General features: G+C 35.8%; 1 protein-coding gene across 1 annotated transcript in view; it reads right to left on the reverse strand.

The window, feature by feature from the left end:
* Nucleotides 1–6,512: 6,512 nt before the first annotated feature.
* The window catches only part of LOC124233561 (fibrous sheath-interacting protein 2-like), an 84,264-nt gene continuing 66,334 nt past the window's right edge, over nt 6,513–24,442 (reverse strand). The window contains exons 19-23 of the mRNA XM_046650705.1: nt 23,904–24,004; nt 16,451–16,497; nt 13,284–13,327; nt 9,737–9,806; nt 6,513–6,649 (exon numbers count right to left, since the gene is read on the reverse strand). Coding sequence (XP_046506661.1) covers nt 6,513–6,649; nt 9,737–9,806; nt 13,284–13,327; nt 16,451–16,497; nt 23,904–24,004 — 399 coding nt within the window. The remainder of the gene's footprint in view (nt 6,650–9,736; nt 9,807–13,283; nt 13,328–16,450; nt 16,498–23,903; nt 24,005–24,442) is intronic.

Raw genomic sequence — 24,442 nt, forward strand, 5'->3', positions numbered from 1 at the left:
TGAATTTTCCAGTTTTCCTTATTGATATCTAGCATCACTCCACTGTGGTCAGAAAAGATATTTTGTATGATTCAGATTTTAAAAATTTATTGTGATTTGTTTTGTGGCCTAACATATGAAGAACATTCTGTGTGTACTTGTGTATTTTGCTGTTGTTGGGTAGAGTGTTCTGTATGCCAGGTCTAATCAATTTATCATTTTGTTCAAGTGTTCTATTTATTGGTCTTCTGTACAGAAGTTCTATTCATTATCAGAAGTGGTGTATTGAATACTCCAACTTATTTAAGAACTATTTCTTCTTTGAATTCTGTCAATGTTTGCTTCATATATTTTGGGGGCTCTGTTGTTTGGTGCATATGTGTTTATACTTGTTTTATTTTCTTAATGAATTAACTGTTTTACTAATATATAATGTCATTCTTTGTCTCTTCTAACAGTTTTTGACCTAAAGTCTATATTGTCTGATAATTATATAGCCACCCTAGGTCTTTTTTGGTTACTATTTGCATTGAATATTTTTTTCCATCCTTTCAACTTGTTTCTTTGGATCTAAAATGAGTGTCTCATAGGCAGCATATAGTTGGATCATGTTTATTTTTGTTTTTTCATTCTGAAAACCTCTGCCTTTTGATTGGAGAGTTTAATTCATTTACATTTAAAATAATTACTGATAGGGAAGGATTTTCAATGTATTTGTTTTCTGTATGTTTTACAGCTTTTTTTTTTTTTTTGGTCTGTCATTTTTCCATCACTGACTTCTTTTGTTTTTAGTTGATTTTTTGTGGTGAACCATTTGATTCCCTTTTCATTTTCTTTTGTGTGTATTTTTTAGATGTCTTATATGTGGATACCATGGAGATTACATTTAAAATTCTAAATTTATAACATATAATTTGACTTGATAGCAACTTAACTTTAATGGAATGGAAAATCCCTGTTTCTATACAGCTTTATCTCCCCTTCCTCACTGCATGTTGTCAAAAAATTACTTTTTTATACATTGTGGCCAATGCTATACATTTATAATTATTTTTATGCATTTGTCTTTTAAATCCTGTAGGAAAAGATGACGTTACAAATCAAAAATATTATATTGTTTTTTATATTTGCCTATGTATTTACCTTTACCAGAGAAGTTCATTTCTTCATACAGCTTTGAGTTACTATCTAGTGTCCTTTCATTTCAACCTGAAGGACTCTCTTTATAAATTCTTGTAGGGCAGGTTAGTGGTAACAAGCTCCCTTTGCTTTTATTTGAGAATATCTTAATTTTTCCCTCTTTTTTAAAGGACAGTTTTGTTGGATATAGAATTCTTAGTTGAGAATTGTTTTCTTTCAGCACTTCAAATATGCCATCCCACTGTCATCTGCCCCCAGTTATTTCTGATGAGAAATTACCTGTTAATCATATTGAGGATCCTTGTGCATGAATGTGAGGTGTTACTTCTCTCATTGCTTTCATGATTCTTTGTCTTTGGCTTTTGACAGTTTGATAATAATGTGTCTTGGTGTGAGGCTCTGAGTTTATCCTAGTCCCCCCCCCCAACCCTCAGACTAAATAATTTCAATTGTACTATCTTCAAGTTCACTGATTATTTCTTCTCCCTGCTTAAATCTGCTCTTGAACCCCTCTAGTGAATTTTTCCTTTCTGTCGTGCTTTTCAGCTCCAGAATTTGTGTGGCTCCCTTTTTGTTAAGTGTATTCTTTATTATTATTATTATTGTAAAATGTAACAGAAAATTTACCATTTTAACAATTTTAAGTTTATAACTCAGTGGCATTAAGTACATTTACAATGTTGTGCAATCATCACCTCTATTCATTCATTCTATTCTATTCATTTCCAGAATTTGTTCATCATCATCTCAGAAACTGCACCCATTAAACAATAATTTGCCAAACCACACTCTCTCCAGTTCTGTTAACATGTATTCTACTTTGTTTATGAATTTGCCTATTCTATTCACCTCAAATAAGAGAAATAATACATTTGCCATTTTGTGACTGTTTATTCACTTAGCTTAATGTTTTCAAGTTTCATCCATGTTGTAGCATGTATCAGAATTTTATTCCTTTTTAAGGCTGAATAATATTTTGTTGTAGATATATACTACATCTTGCTTATCCATTCATCTATTGATAGACATTTGGGTTGTTTCCACCTTTGGCTATTGTGGATAGAGCTGCTATGAACACTGGTGTACAAATTCTGTTTGAGTCTTTGCTTTCAATTCTTTTAAGTATATACCTAGAAGTACAATTAATAGATCATGTGGTAATTCTTTTTGAGAAACTGTAAACATTTTCATAGTGGCTGTTTTGTTTCTTTTCAATTTCTACTTCTTTATTAACATACTCATTTAGTTCATACATTGCTCTCCTGATTTCCTTTAGTCTTTGTCTCTGTTTTCCTTTAGCATTTTGAGCATATTTAATACAATTATTCTATAATCTTTGTATAATTAGTCCAAAATCTGGATTTCTTCAGTGATGGTTTTGTAATATTTGTTTTGTTCCTCTAAAGAGGCCATCCTTTCCTGTTTCTTTGTATTCCTTGTGTTTTTTGTTTTTATTGTTGAAAACTGGACATTTGATTTATTATAATGTGGTAACTCTGCTAATAAGATCACTCCTTCTTTTCCAGGATTTGTTGATTTTTTTGATTATGGAAGGCTATATTGTTATTTATATTGTTTAGTGTCTTTCCCAAACTTTGTTTTCAAAGCCTATATTCCTTGTCTTGTGTGGTCTCACTGAAGTCTTTGTTCCTTGTGTTAAACTAGAGTTTTGACAGAGAGTCCTTTAAATACCAGGAGATAAACACACACACACACACACACACACACACTCTAAATAAAAAATCCAAAACAAACATGCAAACAAGGAAATGAAATAATAGATCCCCTAGTCTGCGAGGATGGGGTCTGGGCTGGGGCACTGCTTAATCACTAAGTTAGGCTTGCACTGAGCCTAAGGATCAGGCTGAGGTGAAGGCTTAGGGCCTTTCAGTTCTTTTCTGAGCACAGGTTTTGCTCTAGGCATGTGTGTGGCTTTCTAAATTCCCTCACGTGGTGCTTTTAAATGTCCTAGTTTCTTAATGAATCTCCCTAACTTTTGCTCCAGGGCCTTTGGCATCTGTTTTATGTTTCCATCACATTCTTTTCCCAGGCATCAGTGAGTTGTTAGTTTGACTTTCAATTCTTTTGAGCAATGCTCACTGCTTTTCTGGTCCGAGTTCCCAGTTAGGTAAAACAGAGAGTAAAACAGAGACAAGGGCCTTCATCACTCACTCATGCAGCTCCTAGACAGTTTGGAATGGACAGATACACACAATAATTTTCCAGTAAGGTCTGCTCTTCTCTCTCCAAAACCAGAGATCAGGGACATACACTAGGAATGCAAGTTTCTTTCTTCAGGACTGCTACTGTGCTGGGGAGGGGGTGGGACAAGGGCAAGTAACGAGATCACAAATCTTTGCTACCATGTTGAAGTTACGTTTTTCTTGATTCAGTGTTCAATTAGCTGCTCTAAACCTTTAACTGTTTTTCAGAGCTCTGACAAAGTTGGTTTTGACAGTTTTTGCTTGTTTGTCAGGGTTTCTGAAGGGGGATGAGAACTTGGAGCTGCTTACTCCATTTGCTGCAGTGAAGACTAATGTTGAGTTTTCTACAAATATGACTACCAAGTGTTCTGAACTTATGTCTGGATCCATTTTGATTGGCTATTCCCAGGGTGAGAAACAATTTTTACTAGAAATTCAGCTTTAAATTAAATCTTGATTTAACTTATCTTTTTCTAACTCATTTTTTTTTAGCAGAATGCTCATGTTCTGTCTCAGCAATATATTCAATAACCAAATCACTAAAGAGATGAACATTTGAACCCTTTTGTTGATAGGGCCGTTGAGTTGATTCTGACTCCTAGTGACCCTGTGTACGGCAAAGTGGGACCCTACTCAGTCTTTTTGCTCCGTCCCCTAACCTTTTGGTGCTATATCAGACAATGCTCCACTGCTATTCATAGGGTTTACGTGGCCAATTTTTTTTGAAGTCGGTGGCCAGGTCCTTCTTCCTATTTGAACCTTATATACTAATTTTTTGTAATAAAATTTGAAATTTCACCTGTAAAATTAATTGTTTTTAGAAATATGTGCCCTTTATATCATACTCAACTAATTTATGGATTCAAAATTTTCATAGTACAGGGGTCAGCAAACTACCACCCATGGGATAAATCTGGCTTCCCATCTATTTTTGACCAGCCTGCAAACAAAGAAAGGTTTTATAACTTTCTAATCACTGGAAAAAGTAAAAATAATATTTTGTGATGTGAAAGTTAAATAAAATTAAAATTTAACTATTCATAAATAAATTTTTATTGAGTCACGGCCACATTTATTTGTTGATATTTTGTCTCTGGCTGCTTTTGTGCTACAAAGGCACAATGGAGTAGTTTTGACAGAGATCATATGCCCTGCAAAACTATGATGTTTACTATCTAGCCCTTCACATATAAAGTTTGCCAACCTCTGACTAGTACCACATAAAGAGAATCAACAACCTGAGAAATCATTCCAATGCCTTATAGATTTAAAAGGCATTCTTCAGGAGCAACAGCTCAAAGATTGTTACTTCTAGAAATTTCAACTACTACAGATTTTATCACGTAATATGCATTTTTTTCAGTAAAAATCTGATACTTTTAGCATTTTTTTCACTAGATTAGCCAAATATGGACAAAGTTTCATTTAACACATGATGTCTAACACAGAACCTTTTCTGAATTAAAGTTTTTCCTAGAACTTAAATTTATCAATAATTTTAAACAGTTTTCCCACAATTTTGAGATCTTCAAGAACTAATTCTGAACTTGATGCTTCTTCTTGTACTTGAGTTGCAAAAAATTGGAAATCTCCTTTCCCACTATAAAACCTCACATAAGAGAGTATATTACTCTTATATATTGTCTTTAACTACATAAGTATGTGAACGAGAATGCCTTCAAAATCAGAGTGCATTTCAGCCACTAGAAATTTGCTTATTTCTTTAACAACTTTTGAAAACATGGATAAAAGATTTGATAAAAAATTTTACAGTAAAATATTCTGTCATTTTAAAAGGCAGTTTAAAAGCATGTGATATCTAAGGCTGGGGAACATCAGTGGTTTGGATGACATCTGAAGAATGCTTTCAACGTTGCTGTCAACTTACGCACGTTGGTAGAATTTGTTCTCTTGAAAATAGTTTTCAACTGTATTGCCAGTCATTTTTCTCCAACTATCATTTTTGAAAAGGTTACATGATTATGTATGATCTTTGTGATCAAATAATTTATGAGATTACTATAAATAGACTAAATTACTAATAAAATAACTTCAATATCATTGGAATGTAAAAATTCTATATAATCACATCTTTTTCTCTGGAGCACCCTGTCATAACCTGACTAACTTCAGTAAAGGAAATCCAATATTGTAAAACAAAATTTTCTCAGATGTTTCTGCTTTAGCCCTGGCTACTGTCAAGAAAACTTTAGATAAAAGAGAAAATATCACAATCTCTTAAATTTGAATCAGCATCAGGGCAGATAATGCTGATGATTGACATTCTTGGTGTTTGGTCCACCTTTTGGATCTTTTAAAGAAGATTTTCAGATTCCAGAGTCAAACATACTGAAGCTGGACCCATATCACAAACAGCAATTTAACTGATTTTGAAAAATTTATCATTGTACTAGCTATACATCTTGTTAAATTTTCCTCGTTACTTTTTATGTCCTTACAAGTATGGTCTTTATCTATGTTCATGTAAAAATATTTATATAAAGGACTTAATAACTTTACTGACCAATGATTTATTTATTGGTAGTATTTTATCCACAACATACCTTATCTGAAAAGGAAAGTTTTTAGTTACACTGGTCATTTTATGCACATATAATATTTTATCCACAGTAACTATTTACTTCCAGAAGATGCTTATCCATACTTGGATCTTTTTGCTTGGGAGATTTTTTATAAACAGATGAAACTATATCTGCAGGTGGAGAAAACTTAATTCTTATGTCTGGTGTAAATGTTTTTAGTTGAAAATCTGAATACACCTTTAACAGTGAACAAATCAGTTTCATAGCTGTGTCATGAAATTCAGCTTGAATTTCATCTCAATTTGCTATCTATGTTGGTGATAATATCCTCTAAAATGCTAACAGCAAAAATTCAAGTTCATTTTCTGATGGGTCCTGGGGGCTGAGTGGTCTGCCAGGTATACTTTTTGTCTCTTTCTCCTCATGGCACGCAGGCAATCCTAGCACTCAGCATCTTCTCATGCTAGAATGCTTATCAAAAGCATTTATAAGACCCTTCTTTCACCCAGGTTCCTATTATACTTTCTTTTGCTCTTAATTTTTTGCTCAGTATTATATGAATGATAATATAGGACACTATGTTATGCTTCAAAAGCCATTTTATTTCCTAAGGGAAGTAAGCACAGTTATATCAGGTATGGAAGCTTCAGTGCTCGTCCTGGTGAGGTGGTGAGGAAGATTTGGAAGTACTGGTGCCAGTTCTAGAAAACACCTTTGACAGAGCTGAAGATACCTTCTCTAGCATTTTAGATCCTGGTTTGGAAATAGTGGGCTTGGGAGTATCTGTGGACAAAGCAAAAATGTAATATGGATATTTATTAGACATTTTAATTGAGGCAATTATGCTGCAGCACCAATGATTTAGACTTCACAAATTGACATTTATAAAATACTTCATGGGATTTAAAGAACATTCACAAAGATTCTTTTATTTTATCCTTCCAACACTCGTGTGAAGGAAAAAGGAAGAGTGGTATCTTCATTTCTGGACACTGAATCTTGGCGAGGTCAAATACCTCGTCTAAGGTCACATGGGTAGAAAGTGGCTGGGTATAGAGTCCAGGTTTTCTGACTTTCATGGCATCATTATACTGACAGCGCTCTGATGTTTCTCTACTTACGTGTGCCAGAATGCCTTTCCTTTTCTAGCAGAAAACTCTGAAAAAGCCTGATGAGCTAAACTCACATGGGAAAGTAACTTTCAACTCTATATCATGAAGGTGTCTATTTCAGAGGGCTCAAGTGAATGCAGAAGCGCACTAAAACTGCTGTAATTTTTCACCTACATGGGGTAAGTTTTCAGTTGACTAACTTCAAGTATTTTCTTTTTTATGAGATAAGACTGTACAGACAAGAGTTTCCTTTTGGATTCATTTTTCTAGACCACTTATTCAGCACATGGGCTCTTAGAGAATATCATATTTTAATTTAACAAAATGATTATTTTACATGTAAGGACAGAAGTGAGAATTTATGTACTTTTCTGAAACTTTATGATAGGATGTGATAGGACATGAAAATACACATGACAGTAAAAGCCCATATTTTCTTAATTCCATCACACACCAAAGTTCATGACTATACCTTTTGTAGTTACTTAGATTTTTCTGTTCAAGCAAGATAATATTCTATGGTTAACGCTAAGAAACAAAGTATGCTTAGGTATTTTACTGTGCAATTATTTTGTTTTGTGTTGTTTTGGTTTTTGTGTGTGTGTTTTTTGCTGAGGAAGATTGGCCCTGAGCTAGCATCTGGTGCCAGTCTTCCTCTTCTTTGCTTGAGGAAGACTGTGCCTGAGCTAACATCTGTGCCAATCTTCCTCTATTTTGTATGTGGGATGCTGCCACAGCATGGCTTGATGAGTGGTGTGTAGGTCTGCACCTGGGATCCAAACCTGTGGACCCCAAGCTGCTGAAGCTGAGTGTGCGAACTTAACCACTATGCCACAGGGCCAGCCATTGTGTAATTATTTTTTAAATGACCTAAGAATTAAAATGGAAAAAGCCAAAATCTGCAGCAGATGAGACAAAAGGATGGAATAAAGAGAAAGATGTACATTCTGAAGAGTAAGATAAAAATTTTACTAACATGATTGAAGCATTGTTGCAAGACTTCTGAAATTCTCAGTGGAGAGACAAAAAAGCTTTTCTGTTCTTGAAACTTGTTGGTCCTATTAAAAATACAGATTCCTGGGCACCATTACTCAGAGATGCTAACTTAGTCAGTCTGGAGAGGGTTCAGGAATTTGTGTCGTTAAAAAGCATCCTGTGGGGGCCAGCCCTGTGGCCAAGTAGTTAAGTTCAGCACACTCCACTTCGCTGGCCCAGCTTCGTGGGTTCAGATCCCAGTCGTGGACCTACTCCACTCATCAGGCATGCTGTGGCAGCAACCCACATAGAAAATAGAGGAAGACTGGCACAGATGTTAGCTCAGGGCTAATCTTCCTCAGGGGAAAAAAGAAAAAGGATAGCATCCCGGGTAGTTCTAATGCAAAGCAGTTCCTGGTAACACATTGAGAAAACCGTCCCAAATCTGCATTCACTATTAGATTCCTGCATCTCCTTCATGACTGATGGGTGCCTGGTGTCCTAGGTTAATGGCACAAATGAAGCTCATCCCCAGAGAGAATAGTGAGCTCTTGCCTTTATCAGTTATAGCTCTTTTCAAGGCAAACCTAAAGGCTATCTTTGGTCATTTACCCAATGTGGACTTCATTCTGGGATGCAATGGCAACTATATGGAACCATAGTGTGGAGGGAAGAAAGAATGTGGGATCAATGTCAGAAGACCTGTTTTCAAACCCTAAAAGATCTCCATTTGTTAACTGTGTAACCTCAGGCAGTTATTTACCTCCATTCTGTCTTTTGTAAATTGGGGCTTTAAGATTTGCAGGAGAATAGTATAATGTAGGGGATGTGAACAAGTTTTGTTTTGTCCACAAAGTGTTTCACAAAAGCTCTGAATTATTGGATAAAATTTAAAAGTCAGGATTTTTTACATAAAACTTCCATTTCCAGCTTCTTTTGAAAATGGAAAGACCTGAATTGGAAGACGTGGCAACAATCCAGCATGACAATGATTGGCCCTGAGTAGCAGCTTGCTCCTTTAGATGGGACATGCCATCTCCAGTGAGCCACAGACCCGTTCAACCTACTGCTCTTGTTTATATATCTACTTGTTTCCTGTGAACATTTCAGTGTGTGAACTACTGTCACATTGAATGAGCTTAGACTTTAAAGTCAGGCAGATCTGTGTCTGAATGCAGCTTTGCAGCTTACTAGCTGTGGGGTGACCTTCAGTAACCTACTCTCACTTTCCTTCTCAATGACTCTCACTTTCCTCTTTTCTTTTTTTTTTTTTTGAGCTAACATCCGCCACCAATTCTCCTCTTTTTGTTGAGGAAAATAGGCCCTGAGCTAACATCTGTGCCCAACTTCCTCTATTTTATATGTGGTATGCCTGCCACAGCATGGCTTGATAAGCACTGCATAGGTCCAAGCCCGGGATCTGAACAGGAGAACCCTGGGCCACTGAAGCAGAGTGTGTGAACATACCCACTATGCCACCGCCTGGCCCATCTCACTTGCCTCTTTAATGAGGATAGCTGGCACCTAATAAATATTAGTTCCACTACCTAGTACCCCTTTGGTTTGAGGTTAACATAAGAGAACTGCATAATAAACTGCAATTGCTATATATATATATAAATAGTAAGAATATTGTTTCAATCTCATAATGATAATAGGTGTAAAAACTGCAAGGGAGTAGCCACTCATTCCAGGAGGGTAAATGGTCAAAAATTCTAAATTCAAAATGATGTAATTGAGAGATTTATTATACTAGTTGTTAAAAGGATAGTATATTTTGTACCTGAAATGACTTCTTTTGAGGGATGCCCACTGCCAGGAATATGCTTGTTTCCTTCAAAGATGGTGATAAACTGCCAAGACAAAGCAAAGTACTTCACTTAGACTTTTGTTGTACACTACATATTATGGATACCTAGAAATCCTCAGGAGATGTAGTACAACCATTGTAGTATCTTCCAATAAATAATATCTGTGCTCTGCAGTCTCCAAGAATTATTCTGAGGCTCAGGCTCATAATTTTTGCCAATTTTAACACCAAGGATTGATCCTTGTCATAGATATGGGCCTAGACTATCATTAAATTATGATCAAAGGTTCAGGCATCTTAAGTCACAGAAAATATGAGCTCTGTCTGCCCCCTCCCTCCTTTGGCTGAATTGGAATATGTAGTAAGTTATATAAATTATTTTCTGATACAAGATATAATGACAAGGAGAGAAGGAAAATGGACTTTCACAACACAATTCCAATTTCCATTTATGGAAATCTTAGTCATTTTGGGTTCTGGAGCAATAAGCTGTGTGGTCCTGGTAGGGCAGGGAACATGGCTCAAAGACTGGCTTTGCTCTGTAGGCCTTTATTACCTCTTTGAATGCAGAGGCAGCAATTTTCCCAGAAAGGCAAAAAACTGTCTGAGACAGGTAGCTGGGATTTACTGTAACTGTGCTATAATGCTAGCAATTAAAAAAGGAAGTGAAAATCAATGAAATAAATCCTAAATACATACAACATAAAATCTGTTGTGTATAGATTACGTAGACGCCACCAGATATCATTATAAGGGTTTTACCATAGTTCCTCCTAGAGGACTTGAGGTATCTTATGAATTAAGATGTTTCAAACAGGACATCTGAGGAATAAAATGGAGCAGAGACTATCTAAAGCAACTGATTCTCACCACTGGCTGCACAATAGAGTATCTGTGGATTTTTTTAAAAATATGAATCCCTGGGTCCCAAACCGGTTGAACTGAAATCCCTGAGGTTGGGGCAGATATTGATTTTTTGTTTTTTAAGAATGCCCATATGACTCTAATGAATGAAAATTAGAGTTGAAAATCTCTAATCTAAAAGAAAGCAGGTGCTACTATGTGCCAGAGGAGTAAATATACTTAAGTTCTGCTGAGAACATCTATCTTTCCATTAGATTCAAGAGTATTTGCCATTACTTCATGGAAAATAGTTATAATCATTGCTTTAAAGTTTTTGCCTGAAAATTTCAAAATCTTGGCTATGTTGGAGTTGGCATCTCATGTCCTTTCCCTTAAAAGTTGCAGACATTGTATTAGTTCTTTGTGTGTTGAGTAATTTTGGATTGTATTTTGGGCATTTAAAACAATTTATGAGATTCTAAGAATTGTTAAAATCCCTTGGAGAAGGCTGCTTTTTTGTTTGTTTAAGTAGATAATTAACCCACTTAGGTTCAGACCATACATCCTATCCTGCCTTCTATGACTGGAGTTCCAGTGTAAATTCAGTTTCAAAATCTTGGCAGTATTTTTTGGTATCCCTGTGTGTGTGCACCAGTATTAAGGCTATAGTTCAAATTCTTAAAGCCTTTTGTCTATAAACTTCAGGTCAGTTCCATGCATGCACAACTCAGGAAAGACTACAGATTTGTAGGGGGTCCTTTTATGAGGTCCCTACTCTCTGTGATTTCTTTCAGTGTCTCTGACTCTCAGCAGCCCCCCTTTCTGCTTCTATGGCTAGAATGCTGTGGCTCTAACCTCACTGTGTGTGCTGTCTCACATATCCCGTGACTACATCCACACCAAGGGTAAAGTGCCAAGAGAAAGCAGAGAAAAAAGTAGCAGGTTTCCCCCTAAGATTCTTCAGGTTACCGGACACCTTTTCCTAATTCCTCTCATCAGAGAGAAGGATTTTTAGGAGTCTCAGCAGTCTCTGCTACTATTGCCATGCAGCTTTATGGCTGAAAATTGCCTCGAGGTAAGACCAAGAGAGGGGAAAAAGTGGGAAAAAAGTGGCTTCTCCACTTTCCATTCCACAGAAACCTCTTTCTAATTCTGGTAAGACAGCAATGGTTTCTCTCGGAGCTCTATGCTGTCCATTCCCTTTATGTACAGTCAGTTGCTTAATGACATGGATGTGTTCTGAGAAATGCATCCTTAGGTGATTTTGTCATTGTGCGAACATCATGGAGTGTACATATATAAACCTAGATGGTATAGCCTACTTCACACTTAGGCTATATGGTGCTAATCCTAGGGGGCCTTTGTCATATCTTCAGTCCATTCCTGACTGAGATGTCGTTATGCAGCACGTGACTGTAATTCCAGGATTTGAACTGCCCTGAAGCTAAGCTAGAAGACATGGGAGGAAAAACCTCAGGAAACTCATATTGTATTGGTTGCATTCATATTGTATTATTGGATTCCTCCCCTCAAACTCCTATTATTTGTTTTTCAGAATCCTGGGTGGTTGTCCAGAGTTTATAGTTTTAATCAGTGAGTGATAACAGAGTGGAATGTGCTTATTCCACCTTACTTGAGACTGGACTGGATAACAAGTTTAACCACAGTTTCACCATGCAAAAAGCATCAAGTGAGGGAAAAGACGAAGAGCCAGAAGGGTCCAGATTAGCCAGGAATTCAGTATGGCACAAGGAATGGCTTGTCAACAGGTCCTCAGACTAAAGATTCAGTGTCTCCCCTTTATTGCCATATGATTTTACTTGGAAAGTATGGCCTAAATAAAGCCTCAGGTTGTCAAATATATGTTTATATTCATAAATGAGGATTAGTTTGCATGAGGAACTAACCCAGCATGTTTGGAGGTGTGGCAAAAGTTTCTTAAGTATGAGTTTTAAAATTTGGTTCTGAAAATTACTCTGACAATGAGAAGTGAATAAATGATGGATTGTGTGTGCATGGAATTGAGAAGACTCGCTTAAAGATGGGATTAAATTGAGACAAGAAACGAAGTGAAAAAACAGAGAAGGGAATCTGTAGCTTCAGTCCTCATTGTAAACTTTCTAATAAGGATTAGGGAAGAGGAAATTTCCTAAGTTTACACTGGAGAGGAGGTGGGCCTTTTGGAAAGCTGCCTTTGACCAGTTATTATTTCTCATGCAGAGAAATAGATGGAATCAGCAGTCACTTTCCTGCAAGCCACTCTCCTCCATTTTTGAAGCTTCTATTCCCTTCCTGCCTCCACCAAGCTCCTCACTTGGGTCCACCTGCCCTGGGCAGAGACAAGTGACTCACTCTGTCTAGGGTTTTCTCCAGAGACTGCAGCAATAGGTTTAAGGAATGGAATTGTATTTAGGTGCTAGGGAGGAACAATGGCTCATTTGTACACTAAGCAAGGAATGATAGCTCTAAGGAGAGAATTTTGATTAAGGGATTTCTCAGGTACCACGGACAGATCTCAACAAGGGGGCGAGATCTGATCATGAAGGATTTGTGAATAGGGAAAGCTTCCTGTTGTCCCTCAAATCATACCACCCAGTCCCTGATCTGACCTTGAAAACTGGTCTAGATTCACCTGCACCCAAGGCATACCAATTAGAGGCCACTGAAAAATACTTACCTTAACACTGCTTGAATTCTCTGGCTTTTGTTCCTGAGAACTTTCTGTTGTGGGTGGGAGGAAGGAAAAATAGTATTTTTTCTGAGGCATGAATAGTGTTGACACAAACCTGATCTTACTATTTTTTACTAAAATTCATAGAATTTAGAAGAAATTATTAATTCTAATTATATATGTATAGATATATACACATAGACAGTGTGTAGACAATGGGAACAAAACTGAAGTGAGACCCCTAGAATTCTGGGGCATGTCTTAGCCCTTCATTTAGGAGAGGCAGACTCTGGAACTTAGTAGCTAAACATCTATGCACAATCATTCAACATCTACGGGCCTATTTGTTCATCTATAAAATGAGGGGTCACCCTATAGATGATTCCTAAAGGCCTTTCCAGCTCCAACACTCTTTGATTTTATATAGCTAATTAAAAGCACATAATTGGAACAAAGAGGAAGGTGCTGGTCTTATGAAATACTTTGGTGGGAATTAGGAGAATTTTGAGGCAATACGAGGAGGAAATCTGGGGAGTTGCTATAGAGCTACAAGTTGCCTAAGTTCCAGGGGAGGTCAATATTTATTCCCAGTAAAAGAAAATCAGCCCAAGGAGGTAGAAATGATACTGTGGAAGAAGTTTCACAAAAAACCACCACTAGGGAGGCAGCTAACCTGCTAAGGAGTCAGAAAACCCGAGTTTGAGTCTTAGCTTCAATACTAAGAGCTGTGTAAACACTGGCAAGTTGAGTCTAACTTCTGTGACTCTCAGTTTCCCAGTATGTAGAATGTGATGAGATTATCCTCTGCCTGTCTCACAAGAGGACACAATGAGTTATCATATGGAGAAACTCTGCATTTCATAGACAGGTAATCATCAAGAGCCAACACAAGTGGTTACTTTCTGAATTATCCTTAGGCCAATGTAGGTTCTGGGGGGAAAAAAAACTACTAGTAAAATATCACTTAATGCAAATATGAGAGAAACTGATTATTTGAATTATCTGACAAAATTGATAAGATTTCATTGTTGGTTGATAATCTTTCTAAGATGTCTGACTCTATATTGCACATAATTGAAGGTACTTTTGCTTTCAAATGACTGACATCATTTGGATTTGCTCTGAGGGTTATCATTCCAACCATCATTTCAAAGTTTCTAGGTTAAATGGCTATCAACCTTCCAGGATATACTGGAAATTTGTTTTGATGAAGAGTCACAGAAAACTTCCTTATAGTTGAGGATGTCAGATATTCAGATTTAAGATATTTGAGACTTTATTGTATATTCCATATGAAACTAAGTGTATGTCCAGCTCTGATCTCTCCATTGAACTCCAGACTTAAATATCCTATTGCTTTATGACACCTCAACTTGAATGTCTAATGGTACCTCAATCTCAACACAACCAATAAACCATAACATAACCATAAAACAGAATTCCTGTGTTCTTCCCTACCCCCTGCTTAGTTACTCCCATAGTCTCTCCTATTTTACTAAATTTCTCCTCCTACTATATGCCTGTTTTAGGTTCTTGGGAATACAGCTGTGATCTTCATGGAACTTACATTCTAGAGGGAGATAGTGAAAAAGCAATTAATTAAAATACACAGTCTGTTAGATAGTAATAAGTGCCGGGGAGAAAAATAAGCAAAGAAGTGGAATAGGTGGTGCCATGGTGAGAATGAAGTTACAATTTCAAAGTGTGGTCAAAGAAGACCTCACAGAGAAGGTGACATTTGAGCAAAGATCTGAAGGTGAGGAATGAGCAATGCAGATATAGGGGGAAGAGCACCACACAAGGATCAGCAAGTGCAAAGGCCCTGAATACCTGGAATGTTTAAGGAACATCAAGGAGGTCAGTGAGGCTGGAGCAGAGTGAGCCAGAAAAAGAATAGAAGAGGAGGTTAGAGAGGTAATAGGGCACCAGGGAGATGTCCAGGTGATGTTGGGTTTTGCAAGCTATTGCGATTTCTTTGGCTTTTGTCCCAGATGAGAAGGAAGAACTTATCAATATCTGGAATTATCTTGTTTATGTCCTTACTCTTTGATGCTCCACCCCAAGAAACATTAAATTTTATGAGATCAAGGACTTTGTTAGCCTTGTTCACCCATGGGATCTTAGAACACAAAGGAGATGCTCAGTAAATCTTTAATGAATGAATAAATAAATGATTGGATAGCTGCAATATTACCGAAGAATACAAGGATTAAGCATGATCATCACAACAAAGTTGGAAAAAGGGAAGCACTGAATTCAGGGTCAAAAGACTTTGGATCCAGACAAGGGTTTGCCCCTGACTCCAAGTAACCTCAGGCAAGTCGCTTCCTCACCCTGAGCTTGAATTTCCTCATGTAAACAATGAGGGAGGTGGTATTAAGCGGCTTCTTTCTGACTCTAACAGACCATGATTCCATATAAGTGATTATTGTGATACCTTCTGGTTGTGATATATTCATAAAATTCTGGCATACTTACTGATATTTGAATCATCTTAATGGAAATGATTTCCACTTGAGAGTTGAGAGAATGTGTTTCTTGAGTTACTCCTTGAGTGGGTTCTATGTTTGAAATAGCCGGGGTAAACCTGTGGTTTGAGTTTCAAGGCTACTTTACAGTAAAAACGACACTGCCTCTATCATTGTTAGAACACATTGGTCCTCTGAGGTTTCAACAAATAGAGAACCAAAATGTCTTCCAAATGTTCTAAGGAGTCAGTGCTAATAGAGATAAGAAAAAAAGAAAGGTGCAGATTTTAATGTGAGCAAAAAAAAATTAGCTCTAAAAGTTTTTTTGGGTACATTTTGTTAGGGCTAAGCATAAAGGAAGGATAACCTCTCAAATAAATTGTCAAATGCTACTATCATGGGTTCTTGCTCAGATAGAAACTATCATACACCCTAATTTTGTGGTTATTTCTCATAGGAACATGGTAAATATAAATTCATAATATCATACCATATTCTTGACCAAAATCATTAATAAAATCTTAGTAGTAATTCAGACAAGGCAAACTCGTTGTCTCATTTTCCAAAAGTAGGTAAGCTCACAGGAAACAAAAAAACAGTATCAACCTCAGGTTTGATAAGTAAAAAATTCATCATGATAAACAGTAAACAAAGTCTCCTTTAGAATACTTTCTAATTTAAATTAAGAAAAATAATAAATCTAACCTTCTAATATTTTAGCACTTGTATCTGGGGTACAAGCTTCAGTTTCACTAAAACAAAAGAAAAAGAACATTTCACTTCTGTGTATTTAATGAATGAAGAAATTACTGGTTAAGCAAAAGAACAATCTGTCAATCATTCTTCATATGGAAGTAACCCTGGAATAGTATATTACCGAGTTTCCAAATCAAATGAAAGTGATTTCTAAACTGGGTTTTTTCTACTTTTAAAATTCGGGTTAGATATACATAACAGAAAGTTTACCATATTAGCCATTTTTTAGTGTATAGTTCTATGCTTGAGTACACTCACAATGTTGTGCAATCATCACCACCATCCATCTCCAGAAGTTTTTTATCTTCCCCAAGTGAAACTCTGTACCCCTTAAATATTAACACCCCATTTCTGTCTCTCTCTATCCCCTGGAGCTACTATTCTACTTTCTGTCTCTATAATTTGACTAATATAAGTGGAAATCATGTACTATTTGCCCTTTTGTGACTGACTTATTTCACTTAGCATAATATCTTCAAGGTTCATAAATGTTGTAGCACGTGTCAGATTTTCCTTCCTAAGGCTGAATAGTATTCCAATGAGTGCATATAGCACATTTTGTTTACCCATTTATCCATCAGTGGACTCTTAGACTGCTTCCACCATTTGGTTATTGAACATTTGGCATGAACATGAGTGTATAAATATCTGTTCACATCCCTGTGTTCAATTCTTCTGGGTATGTAACCCAGAAGAAGAATTGCTGGATCATATGGTAAGTCTACGTTTAACTTTTTGAGAAACTGTCATACTATTTTCCCTAACAATTGCACCATTTTAAATTCTCAACAGCAATGTACAAGGGTTCCAATTTCTTCACATTCTTGTTGACATTTGTTATTTTCTGATTTTTTTTTTTATAATAGCTGTCATAAGAGGTCTGAAATGGCATCTCGTGGTTTTGATTTGTATTTCCCTAATGACTAGTGATGTTGAGCATCTTTTCACGTGCTTATTTCCCATTTGTATATCTTCTTTGGAGGAATGTCTATTCAATCCTTTGCTCAATTTTTAATCAGGTTGTTTGGTTTTTGTTATTGTTGAATCACAGGAGTTCCTTGTCTATTCTGGATAGTAATCCCTTATCAGATATATGATTTGCAAATATTTTCTCCTAGTCTATGGGTTAACTTTTCACTCTGTCCTTTGAAGCACAGAAGTTTTTAATTTTGGTGAAGTCCAATTTATCTAATTTTCCTTTTGTTGCTTATGCTTTCAGTGTCATATCCAAGAAATTACTGCTAGGTCCAATGTCATGAGGCTTTCCCCCTATGTTTTCTCATAAGAGTTCTACAGTTTTATTTATGTCTTTGATCTATTTTGAGTAAATTTTTACATATGGTATAAGGTAAGGGTCTAACTTCAGTGTTTTTGTGCATGGTTATCTAGTTTTCCCAACAACATTTGTTGAAAAGACTGTTCTTTCTCCATCAAATGGCCTTGGCATGCTTATCAAAAATCACTTGACCATCTATGAAGGATTTGTTTCTGGGCTTTCTATTCTATTCCATTGGTCTGCATGTCTGTCTTTATGTCAGTACTATACTCTTTTGGTTACTATAGCTTTGTAGTAAGTTTGAAATGAGGAAGTCCAACTTTGTTATTGCTTTTCAAGATGATTGTGGCTTTTAGGAGTCCTTTGAGATACCATCTAAATTTTAGAATGAATTTTTTTTCTATTTCTGAAAAAATGTTTTCCTTATTTTTATAGGTTTGCATTTAATCTGTAGAATACTTTGGGTAGTATTGACATTTTGACAATAAGTCTTCCAATCCATGAACACGGGATGTCTTTTCATTAATTTGTGTCTTCTTTAATTTCCTTCAGGAATGTCTTGTAGTTTTCAATGTACAAGTCTATTGCCTCCTGGTTAAGTTTATTCCTAAGTATTTTATTCTGTTGGATACTAGTGCAAATCAAAGTTTTTTTCTTACTTTCCTTTTGGATTGTTCATTGTTAGTGTATAGAAATGCAACTGATTTCTCCATGTTGATTTTGTATCCAGCAACTTCAATGAATTCATTTATTAATCCTAAAAGTTTTCTTTTTTTATGTGGAATCTTTAGGGTTTTCTACCTATACGATAATGCCATCTGTTAACAGAGATCCTTTTACCTTTTTTCTTCCAATTTAGATGGCTTTCATTTCTTGCCTAATTGCTCTGGCTAGGACTTTTGGAACTATGTTGAATAGAAGTGATGAGAGTGGGCACTATTGTCTTGTTCCTCATCTTAGAGGAAAATCCTTCAGGCTTTTACCCTGAGGAGGATGTTAGTTGTAAGTTTTCTATTTATGGTTTTATTATTTTGAGGTAATTTCCTTCTATTCCTAGTTTAAGTGTTACTATCATGAAAAGGTATTGGGTTTTGTCAAATGGTTTTTTTGCATCAATTTAGATGAGAATGTGTGTGTGTGTGATTTTTTTTTCCTTTATTCTGTTAATGTGTTGTATTACATGGGCTTATTTTCATATGTTGTACTTCCCTTGTATTCCTGGGATAAATCCCACTTAGTCTTTTTAATGTGCTGTTGAATTCTGTCTGCTAGTATTTTGTTGAAAATTTTTGCATGAATATTCATCAGGGATATTAGTCTGTAGTTTTCTTTCCTTATAGTGTCTTTGTCTAGCTTTGTTATCAAAGTAATACTGCCCTCATGAGTTTGGAGATATTCCCTCCTCTTCAATTTTTGAAAGAGTTTAATGAGAATTGGTATTCGACTTTAATTTTTTGCTGGAATTCACCAGTGAAACCATGTGATCCTTAGCTTTTCTTTGTTAGGAGGTTTTTGAATACTGGTTCAATCTCCTTCCTAGTAATATGTCTGTTCAGAATTTTTATTCCTTCACGATTCATTCTTGGTGGTTATTGTGTTTATTTATTTCAGCTAGGATATCCAATTGTTGGCATATAAATGTTCACAGTACTCTCTTAGAATACCTTTTATTTCTGCAAAATCAGTTGCAATGTCCCTTCCTTCACTTGTGATTTTAATTATTTGAGTCTTTTCTCTTTTTTCCTTAGGCAATCTAGCTAAAAATTTGTCAATTTCGTTGATCTTTTTGAAGAACCAACTCTTGGTTTCACTGATTTTCTCTATTATCTTCTGTTCTCCATTTTGTTTATTTCTGCTATAATCTTTATCTCCTTCTTTCTGTTAGTTTTGAGTTTCCTTTTTTCCTTTTTCTAGTTCTTTAAGCTGTAAAGTTAGGTTTTTGTTATAAAATATTTTTAAATGAAGAATTTACAGCTATAAATTTCCCTATTAGCACTACTTTTGCTGCATCCCATAAGTTTTAGTGTATTTTGTTTTCATTTTCATTTGTCTCAAATATTTTCTAATTTCCCCTGCGAATTCTTCTTTGACCCACTGGTTGCTTAAGAATGTGTTGTTAATGTCCACATATTTGTGAATTTTCCAGTTTTTCTTCTGCTATTGAATTTTAATTTCATTTCATTGTGATTAAAATATATTAAGACTTACATGTGATCTATATATGGTCTATCCTGGAGAATGTTCCATGTGCACTTGAGAAAAATATGTTTTCTGCTGTTATTGGTTGGAGTGTTCTGTATACGTCTGTTAGGTACAAGTGGTCTATACTCTTGTTTAAGTCCTCCAGATATTCTGTCTCGTTGTTTTATCCACTATTGAAAGTAATCTATTGAAGTCCCCTACTATTATTGTAGAGCTGTCTATTTCTCTCTTCAATTTTGTCAATGTTTGCTTCATGTATTTTGGTGCATATATGTTTATAATTGTCATATCTTGGGAAATTGACCCTTTTCTCATTATATAATGTTCTTTGTCTCTTGTAACAGTTTTTCACTAATCTATTTTGTTTGATATTAGTATAACTACCCCTGCTTTCTTTTGGTTTCTATTTGCATGGGATATCTTTTCCCATCCGTCCACTTTCAACCTGTGTGTGTCCTTATATCTAAAGTGAGTCTCTTATACACAATATATAGTTAGATCCTGTTTTTTAAATCCATTCTGTCAATCTCTGTCTTTTAATTGGAATTTCTAATCTATTTACATTTAAAGTAATTACTGATAGGGAAGCAATTACTTCTGCCATTTTGTTGTTTTATGTGTGTTCTATAGCTTTTTTAATCCCTCATCTCCTCCACTACAGCCTTCCTTTGTAACAGTTGATGTTTTGCAGAGACACATTTTGATTCTCTTTTCATTTCCTTATATGTGTATTCATTCTATAGATATTTTCTTTGTTGTTACCACAGGGATCACATAGAACATCCTAAAGTCAAGACATTCTCTTAAACTTATAACTTCAACTGCATGCAAATCTTTATAGATCAACCCTCATCCCCTCTATGTTATCAATGTCCCAAATTACATAGTTACATATTCTGTACCCATCAGCATAGGTTTGTAATTACTTTTTTATGCATTTGTCTTTTAAATACTGTAGAAAGTAAAAAGTAGAGCTATGAACCAAAATTATAATACTGGTTTTTATATTTGTTCATGTATTTAACTTTACTAGAGAACTTTATAATTTCATATGGCTTTGAGTTACTGTTTTGTATCCTTTGGTTTCAACTTAATGGACTTCTTTTAGCATTTCTTGTAGGCTATGTCTAGTGGTAATAAATTTCCTCAGCCTTTTATTGTTTTTTGTCTTAGAATGTCCTGATTTCTCTCTCATTATTGTAAGGTATTTTTGCTGGTTATAGAGTTCTCACTTAACAGTTTTCTTTCTTTTAACCCTTTAAATATATCATGCACTGCCTTCCAGCCTGTGAGATTTCTTTTGAAAATTTCTCTTATAGTTTTATGGAGATCTCTTGTACATGACAAGTTACCTCTCTCTTGCTGCTTTCAAGACTCTCCTTTTGTCTTTGTCTTTTGACAGTTTGATTATAATATATCTCGGTGTGGTCTCTGTGCATCTACACTACTTGGAATTCATTAAGCTTATTATATTTATATATTCATGCTTTTTTTTTTTCAAATTTGGGGAGGTTTTAGCCATTATTTCCTCTAATAATCTCTCTGCCTCTTTCTCTCTCTTCTGGAACTCCTATGATGCATATATTGGTTCACTTGGTATCTCATAAGTCCCTCAGGCTCTGTTCACTTCATTTTCAGTCATTTTTCTTTACTCCTCAAACTCAATAATTTCAAATGACTTCTGTTCAAGTTCCTTAATACTTTCTTCTGTCTTATTGAGTCTGCTTGTGAACCCATCTTGTGAATTTTTCAGTTCAGTTATTATATTTTCCAGCTCCTTTATATCTCTTTGTTTTTATTCTCACTTTGCTCATATACTTTTCCCCTGATTTCCTTTAGTTTTTTCTCTGTGTCTTCTGATAGCTTTTTAACAAACTTAAGACTCTTTTTAAAGTCTTTGCCATGTATGTCCAATTGGTATACTTCTTTGTGGACACATTCTAAAGATTTTCTTTCTTTAAGTGGGCTCTATTTCCATGTTTCTTTGTATGCATTGTGATCTTATGTTGAAATTTAGACATCTGAAGAAACAGCTACCTCTCCCAGTTTTTGGAGATTGGTGTGGAAGCCATTCATTAATTAGTGGGACTTTGGGCCTTGGGAACAGTCTGAGGTAGAGCCTTGCGTTCTTAAGTCTTTTCTGGGCATACATCCTTCTGGGTCTATGTGTGTGTGTTTTTTCCTTTCTTCAATTTTCCTGATCTGCTTTTAAATGTTTTATTTCCCAAGAATTTCATCATGCTTCTTCTCAGGGCCTTAGATGTTCTATTGTATTCCTCTGCCTATAATCTCTTGCCCTCATGTATTTGTGCATCTGTAGTGCCCTGTGATTTTCATGTACTGTGGCACCCATCAACTGCTTTCTGTGGCTTAGATCCAATCTATGCCACCATTTCCAATCTGAGCTCCTATTCAGGTGAGACAGAAAACATTCCCTCAGGCATCACACAGATAGGTGAGAACAATGCAAACAAGTCCCATCCCAAAAGAGGGAACCAGGAATTGGGCCATTGCTTCCCAGCTGTGCCACATCATGTTGCAGAGAGAGTTTGGCAAGGGCAAGTAAAAATCTGGAATTTCCTACCATCTTGAATGTGGCTTTTCCTTGATTGGGCATTTACTTGGTTGCTGCAGATATTTGACTGGTTTGCAGAGCTCCTATAAAGTTGTTCTATCAGTCTGTAGCTCTTTACTTTTGGTTTCCCTGGGGAAACAAGGCATGCTAATTTCACGGTCTGCCATCTTGCTCTAGATTGGCTTTTATTTGGTATTATTTGTACTCTTTGTCTTCATCATTGATAAAAACAAGAGAGAGGTGCCTGTATTACTAATTAAGTATGTTAAAATAACCATTATGCAGGAAAAAATGGCAATAATGGGCCAGGAAGGGATGTCCCAAAATAGTGTCAGTGTCATTGTCAAAAAGAAACAATTTCATTTTGCTGTGTGGGAAAAAAATGTCACCAAGTAGATTTTTCTCCTTACACCCATTACTTCTCCCACAATAGAAAATACTACCTCTGTGAAGTTCTGAATATTTCTATAAACTTAAGAATAATTTTAGACAAGTTTTAACTATTCGAGATATAGCTATTAATTAATTTCAAGTGTACCGTCTACTTTGTTCTCTTTTTTCTCTATAAATGCCACACAGTCAAGACTTTGCTTCTACAGTCATCCAAACTTGGATTATCATTTCCTCCTGTAGATGCTATTCATCCTTACAGATCCACATAAAACTCCACTGCTTTCTAGAATTCATCTCTGAATGCTCCAACTTATAGTTTCCTTCTTTCTTAGGATTCTTACTTTTATTTTTTAATTTATTTTATTGTGGTAACATTGGTTTATAAAATTATATAAATTTCAGGTGTACATCCTTATATTTTAATTTCTGTGTAGATTACATCATATTCACCACCCAAAGGCTAATTATAATCCATCACTACTCACACGCCTAATCAGCCTTTTCACCTTCCTCCTACCCCCGTTCCCCTATGCTAGCCACCAACCTTTGGATTCTTGTTACAGGCAGTTATACACACTGGAACATTTAGCTATCTAGAATTGAGCAGGAATGCTTTGCGCTGATAGGGCAGATACTATTGTGACCTAGTACGTATCTCCCAGGTCAAAAAAGAAAAAAAACAACCAGAAACAAAACACACTGGCAAATTCTTGATCCAAGACACTGCTATACTAGAAAGGATGTAGAGGCCAGGTAACTAGAAATGGTGGATCAGGTAGAAAGGGGAGACCTACGTGTCCACAGTGGGGAGCTAAAGGAGGAAAGAATAAGAAGGAGTGAGGGAAGGCCTATGGCTGAATACTTGCTCAATCATAGTTTTACCAGGGACCCATTCTTCCCATTAGCATTACTTTCATCTCAGATTTCTATTTTCATATTGCTTTAATTTTATGTACCCGGCATATGAAATGAAATCTTCTTGGTTGTATGAAGATGAACTCATAATTCTGTGTATGAGGTAGTGTGTTGGTTCAGTAATAAGAGTCTTTTCTTCTTTCTGGAAAAGTGCAAACCACGTATTACATAAAGTAGAGTTTGATATGTACTTTCTCACATTATTGGCATATTATGCAGTCTAATTTACATTATACTGAGAAAAAGTTTTAGAGATTACTTAAAAGATGAATGAACCCTGGGGTTGGCCTCGTGGTGCAGTGGTTAATTTTGTACACTCTGCTTCAGTGGCCTGAGGTTTGCAGGTTCAGATCCCAGGTGCAGACCTACACACCACTCATCAAGCCATGCTGTGACACTATCCCACATAGAAAATAAAGATTAGCACAGATGTTAGCTCAGGGCCAATCTTCTTCAACAAAAAAAAAACTAAATAAAGATGGATAAACCCTATAATTCTAATTAAAATGTCTCTTTCCTATATAATTCTTTGGAAATGGCTCAGTGAACGTGACTTATAATATTGGAGTTTGGATAAATT

This window comes from Equus quagga, unplaced genomic scaffold (assembly GCF_021613505.1).
Source record: "Equus quagga isolate Etosha38 unplaced genomic scaffold, UCLA_HA_Equagga_1.0 205_RagTag, whole genome shotgun sequence".
Classification (NCBI taxonomy): Eukaryota; Metazoa; Chordata; class Mammalia; order Perissodactyla; family Equidae; genus Equus; species Equus quagga.